Consider the following 27,437-nt stretch of genomic DNA (forward strand, 5'->3'; position numbering starts at 1 on the left):
GGTCACGTTCCCGCTGCCGGGGGCTCGGCCTGCACGGACGGACGGCACCGGGGCAGCTCCCGCCCGTCTCGCGGGGAGCGCTGCTGTGTCCCCTCCGCTCTGTACGTCCGCATCTTCCACCTCCCTGGCGTTTGCTTCCAGCCCCCGCGCTGCCGGCACCCTGCTGCCGGCCCCCGAACGGCCGGAGAGCGCGGTGGTGGTTCCTGTGTCACGGCCCGGCAGGGGCAGCGGGAGCGGTGCCGGCTGTAGCAGGAGCGGTGCCGGCTGTAGCAGGAGCGGTGCCGGCTGTAGCAGGACCCGTGCCGGCTGTAGCAGGAGCCGTGCCGGCTGTAGCAGGACCCGTGCCGGCTGTAGCAGGAGCGGTGCCGGCTGTAGCAGGACCCGTGCCGGCTGTAGCAGGAGCGGTGCCGGCTGTAGCAGGACCCGTGCCGGCTGTAGCAGGACCCGTGCCGGCTGTAGCAGGAGCCGTGCCGGCTGTAGCAGGACCCGTGCCGGCTGTAGCAGGACCCGTGCCGGCTGTAGCAGGAGCGGTGCCGGCTGTAGCAGGACCCGTGCCGGCTGTAGCAGGAGCCGTGCCGGCTGTAGCAGGAGCGGTGCCGGCTGTAGCAGGACCCGTGCCGGCTGTAGCAGGACCCGTGCCGGCTGTAGCAGGACCCGTGCCGGCTGTGCCCGCGCAGCGCCGGGCTGACTCCCTCCGTGCGCACCCCCGGGTCCCCCACTGCCAAGGCCCGTCTGCTGCCTGTGGCCTGGGACAGCAGGTGACTAAAAGCAAGGCCGTCTCAAGACATTCTGTTTCAGAAAGAATACTGCTTGCTAAGACTCTCCTTCAAGAAGTCACATTTCTTAGCTATTGCCACCTGCTCCCCGCCAGCAGCCATCCCTGTGAGAGGATGCCAGACATCCCCACCTTCCGTAAGATTTCAGGTGGCTGCACTTACTTTCTCCTGCACGGGTTAAATATTTTAAAGTCGTTTTTCTCAGTCAACTTCTATAAACTAAGAACTTGCTGTTCCCTACGTAGCTGTGACAAGTTCAAGGGCACAGCAACTTGTGCTTCCCTCTCTGTTCTGTAATGCCTCACTAATCAAGAAGTGTAGTCTTAAAGGCTGGTAGATTTGTACAGGGATCCTATGGTCTCGTATGTTTTATCAAAAAAAAAACAAACTGATATTGTTAAAGTGAGATCATATAGAGAATGTACTCCTACCTGTAACAGAGGTCAGCTGCTCTTTTTCAATTCTTTGTAAGCAAACCTCAGTTGCCATCACAAATCGTACCACTATCACCACTGTGAGAAGAACAGGCTGTATTCAGAGCAGGAGCATCCTACCTTCAAGCCCATTTTGGTTTCTGGCTTTTCCAATTATTTTTTTCAGGCTAAGGTTATTTTGGGTGAACAAATGCTGTTTGTTGTTCACCATACTGTTCTGCTGCTTGTACCGTGTGCCTCCGTCCTTCTCTTCAAAGACTCATCCATACAAGGCCACCAGACAAGAAACAGAATCTTTTATGAGGAACCACAGAAGCCATCCTTCTTTGTTTGATGGTTTGGATTTTGTGTTGGTAACTTTCTTACTCCCAAAAGGAGGGCTCTGTCACAGATTGAATATGAAGCAACTAAAATTCATACCTCAGCTTAAATTAGGACTGACATCTCTTCTGGATCTCCAGTTACATGGGCTAAAATGACCTCCTTCTTGGGTTTAGTTGTTGTTGAGTTTGGTTTTAGGTTTTTTTTGCTTATCAGCTTTAACATAACCAGTTCCCCGGCTTTTCCACTGCTCACCTCAGCCCAGAAGAGACATCCCACAGGCTAGAAGAAACAGCTGAGGATGATACAACAGCAGGACTGTTTGTTTCTTTCAGCAGCAGTACAGGGTTCTGCCTGCCTGAAATGCCCTTAAACCTATTGTCTGAGAATCTTGATTCTCTTACCAATGTGTATATTTTTAATGTATAAAAATTAGCAAATAGAATTCCATGATTGAAAATTGACTGTATTTAAAACTGTGCAGTTTTACTACTTACACAAGAGAAACTGAAATTGACTAGTGATAATGGATCTTAGCACAAAAATTCCAAAATTTCAGTAAAAAAATTGTATGCAGATAAACATCAGGTGCGAGGTGTGGTACTAAAAGCTCAGCTTAAAGATTTCCACAGTTGCTCTGGTTGCTTGAAATTTATCAAATAGGACAGTCAGAGTTTACAGTGGGAGTTTATCCTAAGAAAGGCTGCAGGAGCAGATAACTACCTGTTACACATAAAGGAAGCATAAGGGAAAATTCAGAATAAGAAGCAAGAATATTACACTTGAAAAAAATCAGAATGGATTTAGCACTCTAACTTCTATAGGAATGGTAGGAGGAGACCCTTGACAGAGATGCTGCTTTTCTGGCCAAAAAGTTTAAAATAAGGCCTGGGTAACTTACTTATTTGTCTTTTTAAATATTAAGGACTATACTGAAGAGGTCAAGCAGAGCACTAAGTAAGACCTTATTATTAACTGCTGAGGCAAGTGTGTGGCAAAATGGTCCAGTTTTTGGCCAAAAAGAGTTATGGCCTATGGATTTTATTTTTTTAAAAAAGTTCTTAAAAGCAGTAAAGCTTATCCATTTATAGGCTGGCATCACCCCTGTTGAAAAGCAGAGGAAAACAAGGTTGTGCCATCTGTTACTAATTTGCATCCCAGTTCTGACAGCCATACTGGGCTGCTGCAGGATGGTTGAGCTTCTGATGAAAAATCTCTGGTCCATCCTTGCCATTTTAACTCTCATCCCGTCCTCTTCCCTCTACAGCCTTACCCAGCATAAGCTAAGATTCATTCTGACCAAAAATCTTGAGTGAGGAAGGTGGTAAAGAATGGATTTCCTTTTGTATGATAAGATCAAGGCAGGGCAGAGCTGCAAACTGCAGAATTATTAAATGAAAAGTTTATTCTATCAGCATGTAATAAAGACATGCTCTTTAATTTCCATTCCAGTAATTGCTTTCAGCTCCTTAGGAATTAAGTTAATTAAATAGTAATATATTGGCATTCTAATTTGCATCTATTTTTATAGCATTTAATTGAAATATAGCTAGGAAAATGGCATATATAATAATGCCTGCATGGCTCTAGATAGCTTTTATTATGTTCATCATATCTGAAAATCTGTTGTAGATATACATCTTGGAAGGAAGATTAAACACATCTCCAAGGTTTGTATTTTTTTAGCACAGGTGCTCTTGTGATGTACTGTGAAAGCAAGAGTCACAAAGCTAATCCTGACACAAAGCAAACAGAACAGGTTTTTTACCTTTCTTTATTTAATGTATTCCTTTTGCATGCAAAGATCCTTCATCTTTTCTGAGACCAGAAAGACAGAAAACAAATTTCAAAGTGGGCAGTTAGGTTTCATTAATTTTCTTCCCTAATTGGCTCGTCTAGGTTTGCATGAAACTATGCCCTTTTGTAAGATTTAGACTTCATTCTGCCTCACACAGTCAAGCAAGAATCATCAGCTCTTGGAAGTGCCCATCCAAATTTGCTGCTTGAAAGGTTAACTCTACATGTTACAGTGTTCATCTGCAATACAGATTTTTCATTCAGTAGCTTTTTTATATTAGCTGAGTATTGGTACAGCCCACTACTTTGTATGAAGTCAGAAAACACAGTGTATAAGCTATTGCGGTTCTTCTGATATGCAACTGTATTTTTTTCTACACAGATTGTGAGCCGTTATACTTTGTGATATTTTTATAACATATTGCAACTACCTATTTCAAAGACAAGCTTGTTCATTTGATATTATAATAACAGGTTTAATAAAGCAATAGTTGCAACTTTTGAAAATAGTAATATTTATATTTATCCCCATATGAAGTCTACATTATAATTTAGCTAAACTTTCAGCCTTGTTCAGTGTAACAAGAGACTTTTTGACTATCAAAATGGTCTCCTCCTGTGACAAAAAAAAAATAATAGTAATAATAATAATTAAAAAATTAAAAAAAATAAAAGCACCCCAGCTTCTTTCCAAAGCACTATACAACTTTGGAAGGGTGAAGTATCATGAAGTGAAATTGGTAACTAGCTGGAATTGATAGCTGTAAAAATGAGGCTATAGGTCCAGATACTGAAATCTCTTTCAAGAAGCTATTATAGTAAGTTTACAGTACAGTGATCTCTGCAATCTGTTGCCATGTAAATACTGTACCCTGTTCTACTAAGAGTGGACGTTATTCTGACATTTCAACAGTTTTAGCAAGCTACATTACTATTTCCCAGACAATACTAATTTGAACAAATTTTAATTAAGATTAATGACATATTTTGTGCCTGCATGGCCATATAGCTGCTACACTCGATTAGTTTCAGGCACAGAGAGGGTTCAGAGTCCCATGATTAAATTAAAAACTCATCATTAAATAAAAAAAATGTGGAAAAAAGCTCACAAAAGAATTGCAGCTTTTTTTCCAGGAGCAGATTTGGTCATGATCAAAGTTAGAATTCAAATGCCATTAATTTTCAGTAGAGAGTGGATATCATCTTTAACCGCTTGAAATTTACGTGATTATTAAATCACCTGCCAATTACATGAAACATTCTCAAAAGCTTAATACACAAGCTTTTTGGGTATTTCCCATGTAAATTCTTCTCTCCCAAAATGCCCATAGCATGCTGTTTTTTGGTAGATTGGTCTCTTCAAATCCAGCTCCCTTAATTAAAAGAAAAAAAAAAAAAAAAAAAAAAAAGGCTTTATAAGCATTACAGTGCAGAAGCATGACAGTTAGAATAAAGTTTAGCATACGTACACAAGCATCATACATTATAGCAAGTGTAATATGGAATTAGAAAATATGGAATATTTTCTAATGTTACTGTGTCAGAAAGACAATGACAATCTTAAAAGCAGCAGCCAAAGATTATAATCTAAGTAGGCTGAGTAACTGTGGAGGTTTAACTGCTAATACAGATGCAAAAAAGTCGCTATTTAGAGTAGGCCTTAATGCTGATTCTGTCTAGATAAATAATGAAGGTGCAAATCAAGATAAATGCTTTTTAGCCTGCATTATACAGCAGATTGCAGCTGTAGTAAGTGGTTAGCCACAGGTATCTACACAGAAGTTTCTCTTAATTTCATGAAAGGCCTGAAACATTTTCTTCTTCTTGGGCTTTCTCCTATTTGGTTTTATGTTGTTTAATTAGCTATGAAAGCACATTTAAAATTGATGTTTAATATCGTAAGATGCTAGAAGGAGGGCAAAGTAAGGAAAGAAGCACAAACACTAACAGATAATGAAGACATTTCAGATGGTGAAGAGATTACACATTCTTGCACTTATGGGGCTATTTATGATGTGCAGCAGTTAAGTCTTGTTTCAAGTAATATTTTCTGCAGCGTGACCGCATGCTCCAAGGGCTGCTACAAATATTTGTGCTTCACCCTAATACAAAAGCCATTGAAATGTGAATGCTGACTAAATGAAAAGGAAGACATCATGAAGTACTTCTGTCCGTTGTTGATCAGAATGGATAGCTGTCATCATATGCAGGATTTTTTAAATCATGAGGTAATGCTTAACAAGGAAATATTCACTAAAAAATGCTTATGGTTTTGCCTGCTTTCTTCCCTTCTTACTGCTTTCAGCACTGTCATCATATAATGTATTTTAAAAATGCAGCACTTTTGAGCACACCAAGTCAAGCAATTTAATTTTTGAAGGAAAAAATAAGACTACCTATTCACTAGAATGTTGACATTTCTCCCCATGGAATCAAATATGCTCAGAATTCCTCTGGAATCTGGAATATAGGGACTACAATGTTATTAATAACTCTGGATTTGGAAGAGAAGTGAAATCATTAAAAGCATTTTCCTCAAATGAGATAGCTAACACGTATGGTTTAGCATTTTATAAAAGAGTTTTAAAAACCCATATTGCTTAAAAGTGACAAAGTGGTTCCTCTGTGCATGGAGTTAAGTTTTTGCTGGTATCTGTCTCTGGTTTGAGCTCCCATTTCAACTTTACAGAGTTTAATAGGGGGTGAACTCCTATCCTAGAGTGGCTGCTCCCTTAAAGGAGGAAAGAGATACTGTTTCTCTTAATTAGTTACATATTTCATGAAACTTTAAAGTGAAGTCCTGCTCGTCAGGTTTGGTGAAAATCAGTCAAGAGATTCTAAATCAGGACTAAGAAGATGACCCTGTATTGTTGGGTCTTGGGAGGCTGTACTACAAATAGGCAAAAAACTCTTAGCTGAATGTATATGCTGAGAGTAGAGCAGACTATTAAAAATGTAAGTCAGCCTTACTCTCAGCATATATGTTCAGGTAACATTCTGAAAATGAGTGCAAAAGGCTGGCCACAGAATCAAAATGTTAAATAGCTTGTAAAAAAATGTCTTTTCCTTAGAAAAGATAGCATGAGAACTAGAGACAGGCTCTCAGTTTTCCTGATGCAGAGGTAAGTTACACTTAGACCTCATGAAGAAGGTAGTCACTGAAGAATGTTCTCTCTTTTGGGCTCTTCTCTAATGGCCAATACCCCCAGAACACCATACTGCCACTATTGTGGTAGTGTGACACTCAGCTTCTGTGCTTGAGTAAGTGCAAATTAGAGCATGTAATGTCCCACTCATTTCAAGGGGATTTCTTGTGAAGGGAGGGCACCAGAACCCTTGCCTACTGTGGCAGCTGTCTCACAAGTTGCTGCCCTTGTGAGATCAAAGGCAAGACCATACTAACACGGGTACTTATTTCAGAAAAAGCCAGTATTTCTGATGCCTTCCAGATAAGGCAGGGATTGGAAGCCTTACATACCCTGTAAGCAGACTAGAAAGCATAATTACACCTAGTGTTGAATCTTAATTCTTCTTTAATAAACAAGCACATTATCACCTGGCTAATGAACTAGTATTTTTAACACCTCTGGGGTTACCGGGACATATAACATGGTGTAATTTAGACCAAACTTACCTATTCAGTACATTTTGTGACCAGATTTATGAACTTGCCCTTTTATGTTGTACTGGGTGCATGGGTGAGGGAAGAGCAGAAATGACGGTAATTACAGGTTTATGATGAAGGTGACTTTCATGAGGTTAGAAGCCTGAAAATGTAGCATTTAACTGTTCAAGAAAGTCTTAAAAATATGTTTCCCTTCAGTAAATACTAGTAACATGCAAACCTTATGATAGCTCCAAGGCGTAGATCAAAGTTTTTCTGCACAATCTCAAGCAGTTCTTCTTCAGATCTGTCTGATGTTCCATAATGAAACACTGAGATCGCAAGAGGATGGCTCAGACCGATAGCATATGATAGCTGTAAAACACATGTATACAACCCAAACACAGTTGAAACAGTCCTTCTTACTTCAGAGAAAGGAAAATATTATTTTATGTATCAGGGGAAGATTTAATCCACACCTTTCCTGCATAAAGAAAGCTAGGAAATAAGTTTTTGCTATTTGTTTCCTGTATTAGAAAATTATCTCCTTCACTCAGAGAATGCTCAGCCTGGTCAATTATCAGACCTATGTGACATTCCTTAAAAGCTAAAAGGGTACTTTATAATTATCCTCAGGTACATCTATTCTGCATCCTTCAGTTTCAATTAGACCCAACGGTTTTATGCCTTTGAGACTGTAGACTCTGAAACCTACAGATATTTCTGGGTTCTTGTTTTGTTTTGTTTTGTTTTGTTTTTCTGAGGCAGAGAAAACTTTATCTAGAACAAGATGAGAAAAAGCTTTACATGTTCCTAAAGCACTTCCAGACTTGTTTTCCCAGAGGGAGTTATTTCCATGCACTCCCTGGAACTTCATCCAATATTTCCATGTACTTTTTAAAACACAGCTATCAGAAGTAGATAAAGTAAGCCAGGAGATATTCCCTGTAATTTCATCTCATTCAAAGGTAACAGAAGAGCTTTCTAGCTCCTTTCTGACACCCAAGAATCACATTCGCTTTTTTACGCTACAGCACAGCACTGACAAGTTCTGCAATTTATTTGCTTTTATCATTCAGTCCATTTCCAAAGTATAGTCCCACTGCAGTACAGGCTAACATACACTTAATTTTGTTCCATCATGCCATATTTGGATGAAAATATATTTTGCATGAATCACAGGATCACAGAATGGTTTGAGCTGGGAGGGACCTTAAAGATCATCTAGTTCCAACCCCCCTGCATGGGCAGTGACACCACCCACCAGACCACGTTGCTCAAAGCACCATCCAACCTGCCCTTGAACACTTCCAGGGATGGAGCTTCCACAATTTCCCTGGGCAGTCTGTGCCAGTGTTTCAATGTCACTAAGCAACACAAACCATTCTGGGGCTTTCACCGTTCTTCTTCATTGTGTTGGCCTTCTGTGTATTTCAAAAGTGAAAGTCCAAATGCTCAGTTCTTACATACTTCTTCGTAACCAAGATTCAACTTCTGATAGAAACTGCCTTAGTCATGACCATCTTCCTCTTAGCTAATTTTGAGATAATGCAAAGTCTGTTTTTCATTAACCAATAAGCTGCCAATTCTATATCACACTAAATAAAGCCTACATGGTATTTGTGATAATATACAGCTAACTAGTGTGCAGTTTCCTCCATCATCCTTGTTGCCCTTTCAGTATGAAAAGGTGGTTATCATGGAAACAATATCCATAGTAGAGCCAGCTCAAATGTCACCCTCAGTGGAGACTGGCAAGATCTTACTGGAGCACACAGACACTAATGGGCTAAAAACACTTCTACGTTTCCATTTGATATATTTTTCCTTTTTTTAGTCTTCAATCCACAGCCTTCTATGACTTCACAGGACATTTGCTTTTCTGCTTTGCCATTTGCCACTCTCCTCCCATCTTACTGTCATTGCTACTCTCTCACATCTCCATAGTTTGCTGTTAACAACACCAATCTTGCCTTGCCTAGAGTGAGGCACTGTGCAGCCCAGGTTGGAGTGCTGGGCATGCATCCATGTGCTGAAAGCTGCTGGAAGGAAAAGGAAGGATAACACAACAACTGCCTAGACCAGGAATGGCCACAGAGTTGAAGAAAGAATACTGCTGAGAGCATATTCCTTGTTTCAGGACCATCTTGGCTCCTTAATAACGTACCCCCAGGAGGAACATCCTGAAGCCCTATTCTAGTATGAGAAATTCTTTCCTGAAACTAGAGCAGGGCTGTGATGGTAGTATGTATTCTGAGGGGGTGACCACACATGAGACAGAATTTCTGTTCTGATGTATTACTTTCACAGTTGCTCTTACCTGGATTAGTACTCTTTTACAGAGACCAGCCTTCACCAAAGATTTTGCAACCCAGCGAGCTGCATATGCTGCAGAACGATCAACTTTGGAGGGATCTTTTCCAGAGAATGCACCTCCACCGTGGGCTCCCCAGCCTCCATAGGTATCAACAATGATCTTCCTGCCAGTCAGTCCAGCATCACTCTAGAAGATAAACAAGTAAACACATTCATGAGACACTGCAGTTTACACAGTCCCATACTAGGTAATCAAGTATGGCTTTGTTTCATATTTGCCACAGATATGGCTCATTATTCACAGTATTTGCCTTCACATGCCACTGTTTAATGAATGACATCTGCACAACTGGAGAATTTTTCAGAGATGTACTAAGCCAACTGTGCTGCAGTCACTTTTGAAGACTGTAAACATCGCAAAAAGTGAGCTCCCTTCAAATCAACACTCATAAAATACTGTCTCTGGATTACTAGCCAATGACTTAACTCAGTAACACCTGATGGAGGCCAGAATTTAGAAAGTAAAAACAGACTCTCTAGAGGGCTCCTGGATATCCTGAGATGAAAAAAGAAAGACTACAGAGCGTGGAAGCAAGGACAGGTAGGCTGGGAGGGGTACAAAGAAATTGTCTAAACAGCCAGGTATCCAGTTAGGAAAGCTAAAGCAAAAATATAATTAAATCTGGGAGATCAAGGGTAAGAAGAAAACCTTCTACAGGTACGTCAGTAATAAAAGGAAGACTAGGGAAAATGTGGACTCTCTCCAGAAGGAAACAGAAGACCTGGTCATGTGGGATATGGAGAAGGCTGAAGTACTCAATGACTCCTCTGCCTCACTCATCACCAGCAAGGGCTCTGGCCACACCACTCAAGTTGCAGAAGGAAAAGGCAGGCACTGGGAGAAGGAAGATCTCTATCCAGTGTAGGAGAACAGCAGGGTCTAGACCATCTTAAGAACCGGAAGGTGCACAAGTCCACGGGATCTGATGAGATCCATCTCCACCTCCTGACGGAACTGACAGATGAAGTTGCAACTTGACTTTCCATCATATTTGAGAAGTCATGGCGGTCTGGTGAACTCCCTACTGACTAGAAAAGGGAAAATATAACCCCCATTTTCAAAAAAGGGAAAAATGGAGGAGCTGGGGAACTACAGGCCAGTCAGTCTCACTTCTGTGCCTGGCAAGATCATGGAGCAGATCCTCCTGAAGGCTCTGCTAAGACACATGAAAAACGTTGAGGTGGTTGGTGGCAATCAACAAGGCTTTACCAAGGGCAAATTATGCCTGACGAATTTCATGGTCTTTTACTATGAGGTCACCATGTCGGTGGACATACATCGCAAGAGCAACTGACAACATCTACCTAGACATCTGCAAAGCACTCAACACTGTCGCACACAATATCATGGTCTCTAAACTGGAAAGATATGGATTTGATGGATGGACCACTCGTTGAGTAAGGAACTGGCTGGATGGTCACACTCAAAGGCTTATTGACAACAACTCAATGTTTAAATGGAGAAGAATGACTAGTGGTGTTCCTTAGAGGTTAGTTTTGGGACCAGTGCTATTTAACACCTTTGTCAGTGACGTGAAGAGTGGCATTGACTGCACCCTCAGCAAGTTTCCTGATGACACCAAGCTGTGTGGTGTGGTTAACATGCTGGAGGGAAGGGATGCCATCCAGAGAAACCTTGACAGGCTTGAGAGGTGGGCCCATGTCAACATCATGAAATTCAGTCAGGCCTAGTGGAAGGTCCTGCACCTGGGTCAGGGCAACCCCAAGCACAAATTCAGGCTAGACAGAGAGATTGAGAAAAGCCCTGAGGAGAAGGACTTGGGGGTGCTGGTTGATAAAAGCTCAATGTGAGCCAGCAATGTGCACTTGCAGCCCAGAAATCCAACCATGTCCTGGGCTGCATCAAAAGAAGTGTGGCCAATAGGTTGGGGGAGGAGGTTCTCCCCCTCTACTCCACTCTTGTTAGACCCCACTTGGAGTACTGTGTCCAGTTCTTGAGCACACAACATAAGAAGGACATGGAGCTGTTGGAGCAAGTCCAGAAGAGAGCCACAAAGATGATCCAAGAGCTGGAGCACCTCTCCTGTGAAGACAGGCTGAGAGAGCTGGGGTTGTTCAGCCTGGAGAAGAGAAGGCTCTGGTGGTATCTTATAGCAGCCTTCCAGTACCTGAAGGCAACCTACAGGAAAGCTGAGAGGGACTTTTTACAAGGCCTTGTAGCAAGAGGACAAGCAATAAAGGCTTTAAACTGAAAGAGAGGAGATTTCAGTAGGTATTAGGAAGAAATTATTTCCTGTGAGGAACCCTGGAACAGGTTGCCCAGAGGAGTTGTGGATGCTCCCTCCCTGGATGTGTTCAAGATCAGGTTGGATAGGGCTCTGAGCAACCTGGCCTAGTGGGAGGTGTCCCTGCCCACGGCATGGGGTTGGAACTAGGTGATCTTTATAATCCCTTCCAGCTCAAACCACTCCATGAAAACTCTTCCTGGAAACCACATCATGCGTGATCTAAAAAGTTAACAAGTTCACACATACTAAAGGGGAAGCTGAGGCTTCATGAAGCTGCAGCTCAGTGCTGCTAGAACAAGAGTACCAAGAAGTTCTAGCTGAGAAACTCCATCCTGAAAGAAGTTAATTAATAGGCTAATTTTAAATCCCCAGATAAGTAATATGGGAGTACAGCTCACATTTATTCCTCAGTTAAAGTGGTATCCCTACATAAGCCCAGTGTGATCACAGACACACCTTGTAGTATTAATCCTTCATTGAACTCTTCACACAAAACTAGACATTTCTAACTAAACTTTTTACAATTTCACAGCAAAGACCTGCTTATCCAGTACCAGCACCTGGAAAGCAGAACAACTTTCAAATTCTAATGAGTATTGAGACTCAATGCATTAAGTTTTCCCTTGAAATTTGATCACTTTTCTGAATAATTCCAATGTAGAAAATCAGATCTGTTGTTATTTCTGGTTTTATTTCTTACTATGAAAGCAAGGATACACTTCAAGTCATACATTTTAGCACATAAGTGCTGGCTTTTTGGTAATTTAAAATACTTTATGGATGCAACACAAGGATCCAGGAATCTTTACAGTTGGCTGTCCAAGCAGGTACAGCTTCAGTTTAGATGCCAGCTGTCAAGTAGGAAAACTCCAGTAGAAATTACTGAAGCTTCCTCGAAAGAATATAGGCTTTCTTTGTTAAAGGTACACCAGTTCATTACACCTTTGTGCAAGAAGGCATTTAGAAGCAAAGCAGAATCCAAGTCTGTACAGGCTGTCATTTTTCAAAGTACCATACCTTAGGACCACCTTCTACAAATTTTTCACTTGGAAGGAGATGATAAATTGTGCGTTCATCAAGATACTTCTCTGGAATGACCTCTTTAACAACTTTCTCCATTAACTCCTTTCGTATTTGTTGTACTGGTATATCTGGGGCATGATTTACTGAAATCACAAGTGTGTGCACTCGGATGGGCTCCATTGCACCATTATTCTCCTTGTATTCCATTGTGACCTGGAGAGAAAAAATAAATGACTGTGGACACTCAAGGCCAAGACCACTGGTTTGAGAACTGAAAATGAACCTCACATATATTTTCTGCAGCAAAAAATAAACAGAAATTGGTTGAAAAATTATGGATGGCTGCTGGTGCTTAAAATCACTGTAAGAAAACTAAATACAGGAAGTACTTAAGTACCAACACCAAAAGAGTTAACTAAAGAACACTGCATGTATCCCCAAGGAGAAGCAAAGTAACAAGAAAGTTAGAGAATCCTAAGATTTTACCAGCAGATGCTAAAATGATTTACAGTTTGGCCTGTTAACAAAACTTCACATAGTAAATCACCATAGTAAAGCCAAAATAACTTTTGGAGGACTGTGCTAAAATGAGCAATGCTAGATCATGATATGATAGGTTGTATCTTTTGCTACCTAGTACACAGCTTTTATGTACACACAAATATAAATATATATTGGCATTGCTCCATACTTAGTATACATTTTCTCACAGTCAAAGAAGGCCTCTGTACTTTGCCACCTTAAAAAATGCTTGGAGTGATATATTATAAAAAAAATAATAATCAGTTTAGTAACACGTTCCACCCACTGCTGACAAAAGGCAGGAACACAATTCATGTTGCACTGCAACAGCAGCAGCAGTGTAACTCAATGTAGCTCATCCCCACTGAGCAACAGAAATTAAGACTAAAACACTTGGCTGTCTTGGGAATGCCACATGTATGTCTTCCCTTTCCTGCAGAATTCACAGCCTGGAAGAGAGAGAACTTACTGCTTTTGAGACTGCCAAAGTGCATCACTCTTACAGCAGGCTCAGTGACTCTCACACTCAGCTCTGCAACAGAGCAGTCAGTGGCTCTGACTGCTGATCAAATATAGTATAGATGAGGTTTTAATCAAGAACAACCCTGTTTTAATTGAGAAACCATAGCACTATCCCAGCCCATGCTTCTGAAATGCTGATACTTCATCAGAAAAAAAAACAACAGGCGACTGTTAGTGATTTGTTGATCCTCTTAATCTCCAGGGGAAAAGAAGTACAAGTCTTATTTTTGAAGGAACCTGCTAAGACAGTGATAGAGCAGTTTAAGCAACCCATGTGTGCTACTTAACGAAGTATTTGTGGAGAACCAGCCTCCATGAAAGACACATCTCTCAACTAAATTGACTGCGATACAGAGACTTAAACAGTCAAAAAGAAAAAGGGGAAAAAAAAATATGAAGAAATGGCAGCAACACTGTGGGGAGTTCCTGTGGGTGGGGGCTCACCCCATGAAGGATAGGGACAGCTCCACCCTGCTGTGTTCGCAGCCAGGACCAGCCCTTGCAGGAACCCACCTTGGGGCTGGGAGAAAGACCGATCAAACAATCGTTAAGGGCCATGATGGGTCGTTGCTGCCTCTTGTTGCTACTGCTGGAGCAAAGGAGAGAGAAGAAAAGAAGATGAAAGAAAGAGGAATAGGAGACCAGATAAAAGGGAGCCTTCTGTGGCTGGGAAAAGGAGCTTGTCCCTGCTTTTCTTGGAGGACCCTGCTTGCCAAGGAGCTACACAAACAGAACCGAAGGAATGGACGAAGGGAGCTGGAGCACACTAAAAAAGCTGGGATCACTTCTCGCTCCCCAAAGCCTCCGTCATCAAGCGCTCCTAAAGCAGCTGCTGCAGCCGCGCTCCCGAGCTCCAGCTGCAGCTCCAGCCCTTCCAGCCCCACTCCCGAGGCAGCTGTCACTGTTACTCCTGTCAGTGTTTCTGAGCCGGGAACTGCGAGACTCGCTAACCAAGAAAACTTTCTTTTCCTGCGTTCTCTTCCCCACACACACGCACCTCATCGACCCTGTAGGGGAAAGGCGTTGGTCTCTGTCTCTCTCTCTACCCCAGCTATAATAGTCTTTCTTCCTCTTTACCGAACAGGTACATTTGCATCTCCAGTTTCCCCACACACACTCTTTGAAAACACTTACAGTCAAGTGGTATTTTAAACACACAATCTCTGTGTTTGTGCTGGTGTGCACACATCTGGGCAGAGTTTTGTGCTCTAGAGACACACCCGGTGTAGCCAGCTGGTCCCAAGCTAGGAACAAACCCACTGGGAAAGTAAAACCAGCCAATTTGGGGCTATTCCTCCTGCAATCGGGGAGAAGGGGCGATCTATGATTCAACTCGAGTTTTCTAGCCCGGGTTGAACTCGGACCGCAACAGTATCTTAGGAAACTCACACTGCCTGGGAACTTGAAAATGACAGCGCTATTTTTGACAAACATGCATTCTGACTTAGTAGCAAACAGGGTAAATGGTTTCTACTGTTTCTCACCCTTATGGTCATGCATGTTACGAACCTGAGTTTTCCCATCTGGTCTAACCCAGGGCCATGTTCCATTCCGTTCCAGAGTCTTTATCTTTGCATTAAGTTGGTGTGCCAGGAGGATTGTTAAGGGCATACACTCCTCAGTTTCATTGGTGGCGTAACCAAACATCAGACCCTGCATTGGAAAACAGAGAACAACATTGAAAAACAGGGAAGTAAGTCACTTAATTCCATTATTTATTTCCATTTCTGCACCTGTCTTTGCCACATAGTACTTTAAAACAACACAAGCTTAGAAAGAGAGAGCAGTAACATGCAGAGTGTTTGATGTACAACCACCCTGAAATAACATTTATGAGTTCACATGCACAAGAACCAGAGCCACAGCAAGGCCTGTTTCTCAAGCATTACTCTGCCTTAAGCATCCAGAAGAATGCACTGCAAAGGCTTCACAGACATAAAGCTCACAAAGGCTTCTCAGTGTTCCCCACAGACCTGACAACTAAAATATCACAGCATTCGATGCCTAAGAAGTAAGACGAGGCTACCCAAAAGTCTTGAAAAAACAGAAACTGACACCTACTAATAAAAAGATTAGTTGTAGCTCTATCCAGTAAGGCCTCTGGATATGGGAAAAGCTATTTTCACTGAAACTAGTGAAGGCACAGTGTTTAGCTGGAAATTATTTCACTTTGCACAGTTGCTGTTAAAGAAAGGGTCTTGTCCAGTGCAATTCTAACTGCCTGTGTGTAAACTAAATTTAAGTAAGTGCATGTAATGAAGTCCCATTACCTGATCCCCTGCTCCAATGTCATCGTCAGTCTTGCCATGAAGGACAGCATGCTTGATCTCTTTACACTGTTGTTCTAAGGCCACTAAAACTGTGCACGTTTTATAATCCAGTCCTAGTGAAGGGAGTTTTGTAAAGTTAAATTACACACTCTTGAGAAGTCACAAATTGCTAGAGAAGTTTTTAGGGATTACTTAGCTAGTTATCCTATCTAAAACTTTTAAAACTAAGTAAGCTCCCCATACTATGTTTTCTATTGCAGACAATCAGCACATTTATATAACACCCTGAGGATGTGGGAAAGTTAGTGGCAGTAGTTCATGAACTCGAGCTCTTGAAACTGAGAGGGTAACTGTAATCCTACAAGCTGACCCTCCAAAGCTAGTTACATTGCTTATGATGACTAGGGTTCAAACCATTTAGGTATTAAAGCTGGGAAATTGAGTGGAAAATGTTACCAGAAACTGATTTTCAGTTTTTCTTGTAATGGGTTCTCGGGCTCAACAGAATTAGAGAAAAGCTGTATATATCATGCATGAAAAGGGAAGACTGAAGGGGAATAGTCATGTAAGAAGCTCAACTGCTGAAAGGAAGGGACTTGGAATACAGGTTAAGAACACACAGAGAATTCCCTCGGGTGTGAAATTCAAGTCTCATAGGTGTATGCACTCCAAGGACAAAACCCAACAATGTTAAAGCTTTCACTGTACAAACCTGCACATGTAACCACCTTCTGACATTTGTTCAAATAGTTTTTCTGGACGAATGAAGCAAAAGGTACCTGGGACTTTTAAGAACCTTTTACAAGTATGCCACCTTAAAACAGCTCCTTCAGTACTAGGCCCTTTTCAGGAACTGAACAGTGCATATCTGCATCTGTGCAGCTTTCTCATAGGTCTGGATAAACATTTCATTTAATTTTTGGAAAAATCATAAAAACATTATTTGGCCACATGCACAACAGCACCACGAATGAACACATGAAGAATCTCACTCACCTTTCGAAGAGTCATCATACCCTATCTTTTTAAGAGTATTTCTTACAATTTGTTGGTAATCTACTACAGCCTGGGATGTGATCTCTCCACAAAGCAAAATCATTCCAGTTTTTGCCACACACTCTGCAGAAAAAAGATGAAACATTAAATTTTACTGCTACTATTTTACAACTACACAGGAAGATCCTGAAGATGGTTCCATGAACAAAGGATTAATCATAGGGGAAATGTAGTGTAAAACCATAGCATACATTTAGGACTGTGTGCAACCACTCTTCTCTTCAGCTGATATGGATGTAAAATGCCTGAGTGGGAGGGAGTCCATCTTACCCAATTATCCTATCTCCACAGTGGACAGCAAGTATATAGTGCTCTTTCTCCAAATACTTCCCTGGTCTCCAACACTTTCAGATCAGGGTCTTCTTGAAGGTAAACAGGCATCATTTACTAAGAGATAGCATTACCAGTCTTTGCCAGATTTTTATTTTAACAGCAATTCACTCAGTTGCCCTTGGCAACCATGAAAACTTCTAGCATTTACAGGATCCTGGAGCAAGAATCTGTACAACTTCATTACAAATTTTGTGCAGAATCATTTTTTATTTTGTGTAGTTGTTTGCTTCAAGTGTCCACCTGGCCTCCAAACTTTTCATTGCTTTACTTAAAAATATAGCAAACAACCACAAAAAAAAAATTACCACATCAATACAACCTACAACTGTATAACTGTATTTCATATCCCATTCAATCTTCTCTTTTCCAGACTGGGAAGGCCTAGGCTATTTGCTGAAAGACACTGTATGACTACGATGGTGTTCATTACTCTTGCTGTATAACCTTGTTATAGTCTTTTGGGGATGGGGAAAGGGAAATGTTGAGCACAGCACTCAAGACAGGCAACCATGAAATAATACAACTTAATTATTTTCTCAGTTCCACTCTTTATTCCCTTCCCAGCAAGCCCTAACAGTCAGCTTGGGTTTTTACTGCTACTAAGCACCAACTTTTCACAGAAAAATATGTCTATTACAATCCCAGTCTCTTCTGAATGCTTACAGTGAACTGCAAACCTGACTTTCTATATTTGGGACAAGATTGCGCCTGTCCTCTTTGTATTAGCCTACACTGAGTTTCATCCCTCACTTTTATCCTCCAGTCACCATCTCATCTGAACAATTTTATTTTCTTTCAAGATTAAGTATTACAGGCAGAAATGTGCTATAAATTGCCTAACTGTGGATTGCAGCATCGCATACAGACTATCAAGCTAGCTTTAACTGGCATCTTATCTTAGATAATCCAGTAAAGCACAGGGCAATTTAGCACAGGGCAAGCTTTCTCTGTTGGTCTGCAAAAGGACTTTGTTTTTATTGTATTATTAGGTTACATGGCAGCTGGCATGGTATCTCTGAATTACAGTGTAGACACGGTGAGATAATACCATAGAGTAGCCCTAACTGCATACAGCACATCAACCCCAGCTAGTGACACCACTACAGCGCAGGGTATCCTGGCACCATGATCTTCACACTCAGTCCTGTGCCCCTGCTCTGCTGAGTAGCAGTGGCCTGCCCATGTGCTACACCATAGTAGACCCCTTGTGATGCTGTGAATCCTGCACTGGGGGAAGAGACCCTATTTTGCAGGTGTGAAGTAGAGAAAAATGGCTCTCAGCTTTTTCAGTGTGGTCATTACAAAAAGAGGAAGCCTCTCTGGAAGAGCACAAAGTTGGGGAAGTGGGATAGAGAGATGGGAAAATAAGGCTGTAGTCACCAGCAGCAATCCCCCGAAACTCTCTCAGGCCCACTGGAGCCAAGCAAAGCTTGATGGAGATGCATGACTTCATGACATGGTGATGCTTTCTTAGCATCAGGATAAAAGAGATTCATCTTCCTATCTTCTACTGCTTTCCATCCTGACTCAAATTTAATTCAATCAAAAGAGAACACAGCTCAGGAGCTGCACTATAGCTGCAACTTTAAAGTTTTTGTTTGTTTGTTTGTTTTTCCCCAATGAATTACAGAAATCAAGGATTTATCTGTGTAATCTTATCACATATCAGTAGCCTTTTTCAGTAAGACAAACTGACTATGTTTCTCACATCTCTTGTGTGAGAGCTGTGAGAAACATCTCTCAAAATTTTTGCAGCATTTCTCTGTTAGTATCTCCAGCTTTTCAGCAGTTTTGGAAGGAAAACTGCCTGCAACACTGAAATACACACTTCATCAAGTCTAACACATATGCTAAACATTCCCCTCCATGTCTCTTACCTGCTCACATGTATACATAAAGGATCACATGAGATTTTTCAGACAAAACATGATATTAGAGTGCCTTGCTGGCTTGTTCTAAGAAAAAAATTACTGCATTCAGAAAGCTCTTTAGATAAGATTCCCGTTCTGTGTTTAGTCCCCCTTGGCAACCCAGTTCATTCCAATCTGATGACATGTTCTTGGCCTCCGGAAGAGGTGATGTTTCTAGTGACACTGTCCATGTGGAATACAGGGTAGTCCTAATGGAATGTTCCACAAAAAAGGTAGGGCATTTTGATCAGAATCACATTCAAACGAACAGTGCACTGTTCGTTCAAAAGAACCAAAGGCTTCTGTAAAGCCACAGTAAATATCTATTCAGCACTTCTGGTTTTGGAGTTTTATTAACACCTTTTACTCTATGAAGAAATGCACCTTGACTTTTTTTTTTTTTTTCCTCAGTTCTCTTTTCCTTAATTTTCCTAGATTTTTCAATATCATTAGTCTTGTCAACCACTGTCTTCCCAGATACCACTGACTTCTCCTGATCTATTTCTTACATTGCATAATTTTTAATTTGCATGGGAGTACTATGTACGTTCTTTTTTTTTTCCATTCATTTTTTGCAGCTTTTTTCCCTGCCTTCCTTTTTCTCTTGAGTCAATGCCAGAGCTGATCTGTTGACTGACTGGAAGTTTTGACTGCCAGTCAGTTATTGGAATTTTTTTTAATCACAAAAATGTTATATCAACATTAATTACTTGTTGTACTTAATTAATATGGTTTTTTATATGTATTATACTTACCACAGGCAACCTTTGCATCTGGATCAACACTAAGATGAGCATCTAGAACAGCATCACTTATCTGATCACACATCTTATCTAGAAGAAAAAAAGGACAGAGATAACATTTCTTATTTGTGATTTAAAAAAAAAAAAAAATCTTAATAAAATTTAATTTCCAGGGCGCAAGAGTCTTCTGTTTATACAGCATCTGCCAAGAGCAATTTTAGCAATTTATATATTCTGAGAGCTATGTCTTACCCTTTCTTCACTCCTCTCCTCCAGTCAATCCTAACTGACATTTTACTGCACAGGCCAGCAGCCTCCCAGGTGAGAGGACAATGACAAAGGCCTGCAAAGGCATCCTGAGATGTTAATTTCAGGAGAACAGAAGATACAATTAGTAACTTTGGAATAAGTATTTAAGCCAAGACCTCTCTGTAGGGGTTTTGCATTCTTCCTCTATTTATTTTAAACTTTATATTGCATATTCTGTGTGAGTTACCTACTTTGATCCACATCTGGTAACTGTCAGAGGTCTGCACTTAGGGCAGTGTTTTACCACCCCTTCAATACTTCCAGCCGGGACCTCTGAGATCTCATGTGCCAGGGACGATAAGCAGCATTGCTCTCCCTACAAACAGGTACGTCAGATGGAAGTCCACTCCTGCAGTTAACCACAACTATCCAGATCTGCATCTGCAAACTTTCTCTCGGGCACACGCATTAGCTACTCACAAGTTTTGGCAGTTATAGTTCTGAGTCTTGGTCTTTTTTTTTTTAAGGACAAAAGCACTGGAAGTTTTTACCTATGTTGTTGTTAGCAACTGTGACTTATTGTCAAAGTAAGGCCCAAGTATACCATATGTATTTGGTTTTTTAAAAGTTAATTAATAATTTAGGGGGCAAATTGAAAGTCTTTGTGTAATCAAGGTACATTAACTAAGTAAAAGCAATCCTTATTCATTCTTCAAATTACAGCTTTGAAAGGTTGTATATCTGCAGAACCAACTCGAAGAATATTAATTAAATCTCACTCACCATCATTACAAAAAAAAAAAAAAAGCTTTCTAAAATATGTACAGCTACAACTAAACAGCTGGATCTACTATACTTACCCATGAGCCAGGTGCCTGTACTGTTTGCAACAACATGTATAATTATCTGTGTAATTGCCAGTCTAGAATAACTTCTCTTACAGGAGTATTGTTACATATGTATATAGACTCAAAGGTCTAAAGAAGAAGGTAATGAAAAAGCATGACTGAATGTCCACCTTAAACTGCTCATTTACTTCTAAAGATAATCTGGTCTGGAAGTAAACAAACATCAGAATGAAATTATAAGGTAAGAATAGAGTTATTCTGTACTCCAAAAGATCTGTAATTCAATGTAAAATTTAAGTGCTAGTTCAATTTCAGTATGAGAACTGTAGAGTGTTATCTTCCAGTGCAATATAAAAGCAAGGGAAAATGGAACATGCTAGCCTGTAGCTTTGAACAGATGAGCCATTGTGCCATCAATAGTACCTCACTCATATAGAAAATAAAAAAATACTCTAAAAGCAGAGCAGAAGTGCTAACAGTATATGTCTCTTTTACTCACGTGATGTTGTGGTTTGGGCCTAACATGACAAGAAAGAACCAGCCCTGTGGCCGCTCACTCAATCCCCACACACACACACACTCACTCTGGGATGAGGAGGACAAAGGCCAACTAGAAAAGCTCATGGGTCGAGACAAAGGACAAGGAGGGTTCTTCACTGATGAAGGTCCTGGGCAAATCACGCAACTTGGGGAAAAATAATAATTTAATTTCACACTAATCAAACACACACAGGACACAGACAACACAAAGAGCAGGGCTTGCATATGTTACCCCACCCCTCCCTTCTTCCCAGGCCCAAATCACTTTGTTCTGATTTCTCTCCCTCCTTCCCCCCAGCGGCACAGGGGGACGGGATGGGGTTTAGAGTCAGTTCACAGGCTGGTGGTTCCTGCTGCTCCTTCCTCCTCAGGAAGAAGGACTCCTTACAGTCCTTCCCTGCTTCCCCAGGGGGTCCCTCCCATGGGAGAGAGTCCTCCACAAACCTCTCCTTCATGAGTCCTTCCCACAAGGTCTGGAGCTGCTCCAGCCTGGGCTTCCCACCGAGTCACAGGTGCTTTGGGAACAAACTGCCCTGGTGCCGGGGTCTTCCAAAGCTGTGTAATCAGAGTCCACAGGCAGCAAGTCCAAGTTCACCCCGCCTGGCACCTTCAGGGAATGTTCCACCATGTTCCTCCATGAGTTCACGGGGACAGCTGCCATCTCACCATGAGTTGCAAGGAAACTTCTGCTTGGGCACCTTGTTCCCCTTCTTCCTCACAGACTACGTGATCTTCACCCCAGCACTGCCTTTCACCTGTCCAGCTCAGCTCTTCTTTTTTAACTGCTAGCTCTGCTCAGGTCTTACATCAGTTCTTTTGTATGCCAATCGCAGAGGTGCATCTATTGTCCCTCAAATGGCTCCTTGGCTGGTTTTGGAGCAGGTGGAGCTTCTCAGTTTCATACCAGAGTCACCTCTGGGCATGACTGATTACCAAAAAACCCAACAAACCAAATCAGTACACACAGGCTACAGTAATCTCTATGTCAGCATGGTATTTGCTTATAGAGGTGCATAGGTCTCTTCTTCACTGGCATGATTTTCAGAATTGGAATCAGCAATTTACACACATTTATGTTTTGTTTCTAGTGTTTTCCACAATCAAGCTGAAACTAAACATTTAACTGTGCCCTTCATGAACATTTGCAAAATAAGTCCAACAAGTTAGGGGCTGGAAAAAAAAAACAACAAAACAAATACAAAAGGCAACTTCACAGATGTAAAGCCTGTCTTCAGCTGTTTGTGCTGTATTTATTTCCAGCACAAGGATTATAATACTGAATTTTCTTGCTGGCATATTTACTCAGAGAATCCAAATCCTGGTCAGTTACTTAAGTTATATTGCACCTTCACTGATAAAAGTTGACCATCATTTGAAGAGACAATGATATAAGATGAAAGATAGAAATATTATATGGTCATAATTTCAGATCCAGAAATCACTTCTGCAATCAAGGCTAAAATCCGTAATGCCAGGTTCCAAAGTTTACCTGGCAAGTCTGTCAAAAACCCTGAGGCAAACTACATCCTGAAGACTGTGAAACTGGTTCACACCAGAGGATTTGATGCTCAAGCAGGAAAAGCATAACCTGGAATAAGTGATAACTTTGACTACCTTCAGCTACTTGCACCATTACATCAGAGAGTGCAGTGTTTTAAATCAAAAAAGTGGTTTTGATGGTTCAGGATATGATGCTATATGCTGCAGTGGTTTTGCAGCTGCTGGACTGTTCGCTAGGGGCTGAGCAGACAGCCTAATGTCACTGGTCTCATACTGTGCAGTTCCCACCAGATGAATTAGAATCCTGAGAACACAGACACACAAGAAAAACTCAGTTGCAAACCTTCAGTGTTTGATACCACCTTCATTTTCTCACTATTAGTTTTGTCTTTCCTTCTATAGAAAAAAGAAAGAGGTAATACTATTTTTAGTCTTCATGTTATAATGTTCCACTTGAATGTTCTGCCATGAAAGGAATTGTTTCTATCTTTATGTTAAATGTAAGTCACTAGTATGTGTGCTGGACACCTTCTAGTCCAACAGTTAACATGGCTTCTTGGTATGTACCTTGTGTAAACAAAGCAGTGTGAATAATAGCTGAGTGTAATGAACAGCATTTAGAGCTGGAGTATTGTCTTGCAGTCCCAGAGCTGGAAAACACAATGGCTTTGTACAGCCTACAGTTTATGTAAACTTGAGTTACAGAGAGTAACATGACATACATGACATGACATGACATGACATACAGCAGCATCTGGAATGCAGCTCTGATGAAAATAAATACTTATCACTTCAAGTGTTTCAGAGATTCAGAGTTGAATGATCACCTATAATAAACATGTGCATAAGGTTTATTGTTGTTTATTGTTGTTTATTTTTTCTATTACAGAATTAAAAATGAAATTGTTACTCTAGTATTTGTGGTAACTCCAAGCCTACCTTTAGAACACTTCTCCATGCTTTTCCCTCTCAAGCAAAAGTTTAGTTGTCTATACCAGATTATACTGCATACTAAACAAATAAGACAAATTCTTGCCAAGCAAAAAAAGGCGCTACTCTGAAGTCTATTCAAAACAATTAATTGGCTCTTTCTGTTCTCCACTGGGAGAGATAGGACTAGCTATAATCAGACAGCATTCTTCAGGGCAAGTATTAATAAAAGGAAAGATTAAATCAGCACTTTTACTTACCAGAATGTCCTTCAGCAACAGATTCTGAGGTAAAAAGAAATAGTTTTTCTTTTTTTGAGGTATGGATGGACATGTCTTGGTATCTTTAGTGAGTCTGCAAATGAGAAAGACCCAAAGCAACTGGACTACAGAACAAGCACAAGCAGAATGTGTGTGGAAAGGTTTATGTTTGCATGCAATAGCTGATGTAATTTCTTCTGTATATTTGCTCCTCAGAAGTTCAATAGATTAAGACTTATCTGTGTGGCTTTTACAATGCACTGCTATAGAAACGCCTTTCAGAGGACTTTCGTGTTTGATCGACCTTTGTCCTGCTAAACTCTGCAGAGGCATTATCATGTGAAAGGTCCACAGAGCTAAGTCAGAAATCAGTGTTTTTGCACACTTCAAGCCTGCATCCTTACTCTTTCTTTTAAAAGCAAATAAAAAGCACTTCAAAATAGTAACACAGCACAGAGATTTAATCTGAACTTGTAAGGGCAAATGACACTTTTTTTAAGGCATAATATCAATACATTGTACTCAGCTGCAGTTGTGAGCTGTGCAGAAACATCTGTCTTTATGTGAGAACAGATATTTGTAACAACAGGTTGCTCAGAGAGGTTTTGGAGACATTCAAAACCCCCTGGATGTGTTCTTGTGTAACTTAACTCTAGCGGATCCTGCTCTGGTTAGTATCCAAACTAAGTGAAGAAGTGCTGCCCCTTTGGAGCACCATGCCTTTGGCCTTTTCAGAAGGCAGGGCAACAGTGCACTGGAGCACCCCAGTACAGCACCGTGTTGCTAAACTGCCTAGAAGGACAAGAGGTGCATCTGGTCTTAAAAACTCTTGTCCTGTTGAACAGCTCTACACTGCTGCAATACCTTATTTTGAGCTCAGCTTCTCTAAATCAGTAGTCATTTCTGAAAATGTTGCTCCATAACCTAAGCACATTAAACAGTAGCAGGAGTGGTACTGAGATGCAGGTACAATTTCAGCTACAACTAGAGGCATTATCACTAACCATCACAAGGAAACCATATCCCATACCAGGCCCCTAGCACGGGATTTGTGCTTGTTCTGCAAAGAAGTCTTAACTTCTAGGAAGCAATGTGCCTTTGCTTTAGGACACTTCCCAGTAGTCAGGTATGTGAGGTAATAATAGAATAATGAAGGCGAATCACTAAGAGAAATGAGTCAAAACCAACCCTCAAAAAAAGAAAAGCAAAACAATATTTGAGCTGCAAGAATTTCTGGCAAAGGCACTGTCTAACTGTGGTAACGAGTGTGCTACAGTAGGCCAGACTCTCTTGGTGAAAACCACCACTCTACAAAGTGATACAACAACAGGTAACTTGGAGGAAAGAGACAATTTTCACCCCTTTTAGTTTTGCCTCTTTTTTCCCTTAATCTTAGGAACAAAATTTTTCAGCACACAACATCACATAACACCAGTTCTCAGAGCACAATGATTGCTTAAATGTCTATGAAGGAGAGCAATAAAGAGGAATACACAGTTAATTATTAACAAAAATGCCCTATGTAATGTATTAATTCATCTATTTTGTTGCCTTTCTTTATCCTAAGTATTTATTATGTTAAATACAAGATTAAACTAGTCATACAGAGATTTTTTGTGCCAGGAGGTTTTTCAATTCTGTGCAATAAATGCATTTTGAACTGAAGTTACATATTCCATTAAACAGTTCATACAAAGCACTGGAAAAAATTCATATGAAGAATTTCCAACTCCTCCATCATGAATTCATATTATGCTACATTCTATAATACCTGTGGTTCACATTGCTTCTTATACACTATTCTCATTCAACATATGCTATTCAGCATGTTTTCTAATGTAGGCTGTACATATACTGCACCTCCAGCCTTGAATGTAAAGGAAAAAAACACAACAACCTGAGAACAGTCATCCTTTGTGAGAAACAAACAAAAAAGAATAATAATGAAACATAATACTAAAAAAATGGGGGCAAGAGGCATGACAGCAGAGGGAAGAGTAGCCAGGGCACGAAAGATGTGAAGGCAGGAGGATGCTGAAGAACAAGGAGGCACAAGATAAGTGCTGAGCTACAACTCAGCTACAGGTGAGAGACACCCATGCAGGGGCAGACATGCAAAAGGAGACACAGGCTATGCCTCCATGGGCAGACAGGGGAGAAGCCCATGTCAGCGGAGTGAAGGCAGAAACAAGGAGGAGCAAAAGAAAAGCCATCACAACACATTGAGCCCAATCTTGTGCTCCCCATCAGTTCACCCAAGGGCCTGAGGCCAGCAACTGGGGAGGAGAGCTGTCCAGAGGGAAGTTGGATTGTTTTCCCTAAGTGGTCTTTTGTCTTTATTTTTCAGTACTAGAATCAGTATTTCCAAGTTTGTTAATTGGCAATAAATTAAGTCGAATTCTCTGTAACAAAACTGTTCCGTTGCTTAGGACAGTGAGGTTGTGTTTTACAAGTAAGCGGTCATAGCCAAGATTTATCAGTGATCAATTAGTTCAAGCAATATCAATTGCTCCTGTAAGAGTAATGTTTTCCTTTGCCTTCTTCACTGATGCTTCCTAACCAGGGGAAAAAAAACAGCATTGGTGTCACCAGATTCAGAAAGCTGCTAAGGAAAATGGAGAGATTAACTGGGAGACCTTTTAAAAATGGGATCACTTCGACAGAACTTTGAATATTGCTCTATATGCCAGGACCACATGAAAAAAAGTTCTGTTGGAGCCACAAAACTGTATTGTTGCAACTGAAGTCCATGCTGGTATTTCACATGCCAGTTGGTCAAGGGCCTTATCTCAGAGCTGGAGGCAGATGTCATCAGAGAAATCTAGAAAGATCTTGTGCTCCTGAGATTCCCCCAGGAAAAGGTAGCCTGTCATAGCGGCACATGTTGAACCAAACTAAGAACAAGAACTTGACTGTTGTTTCTGTCAGTGTCCATACTGCTTTTAGTACAGCTCCCACACCCACAGCACAGGCCCCTGGCAGGTAGTGCTGTTGTAAACACCTCGCAGGCACACACTTTGGGGTGTGGTGTGAGACAGGGACTGTGCCCCAGAGGAGCTATGGGCAAGGCTATCCTGAATAAGAGCAATGTCTAACAATCAGAACGAAAAAATGGACCCTGCCCTTCTTTTTATTCTGCAGTATGTAGTCAAATATAAATACTGTGCACTCCAC

At 41.1% G+C, this 27,437-nt stretch overlaps 1 protein-coding gene across 1 annotated transcript; it reads right to left on the reverse strand.

Annotated features, from left to right (window-relative positions):
- Positions 1-4,598: 4,598 nt before the first annotated feature.
- On the reverse strand, positions 4,599-24,336 carry LOC127396021 (S-adenosylmethionine synthase-like). The gene is made up of 9 exons (XM_051643569.1): positions 24,264-24,336; positions 19,949-20,026; positions 16,891-17,013; positions 15,895-16,007; positions 15,134-15,277; positions 12,575-12,793; positions 9,253-9,435; positions 7,174-7,307; positions 4,599-4,701 (listed from the first exon to the last, which is right to left on the reverse strand). The coding sequence occupies exons 1-9, from the start codon at positions 24,334-24,336 to the stop codon at positions 4,599-4,601; spliced, it is 1,170 nt and encodes a 389-aa protein (XP_051499529.1).
- Positions 24,337-27,437: the final 3,101 nt, after the last annotated feature.

The sequence above is a fragment of the Apus apus genome, chromosome Z (genome assembly GCF_020740795.1).
Source record: "Apus apus isolate bApuApu2 chromosome Z, bApuApu2.pri.cur, whole genome shotgun sequence".
NCBI lineage: Eukaryota > Metazoa > Chordata > Aves > Apodiformes > Apodidae > Apus > Apus apus.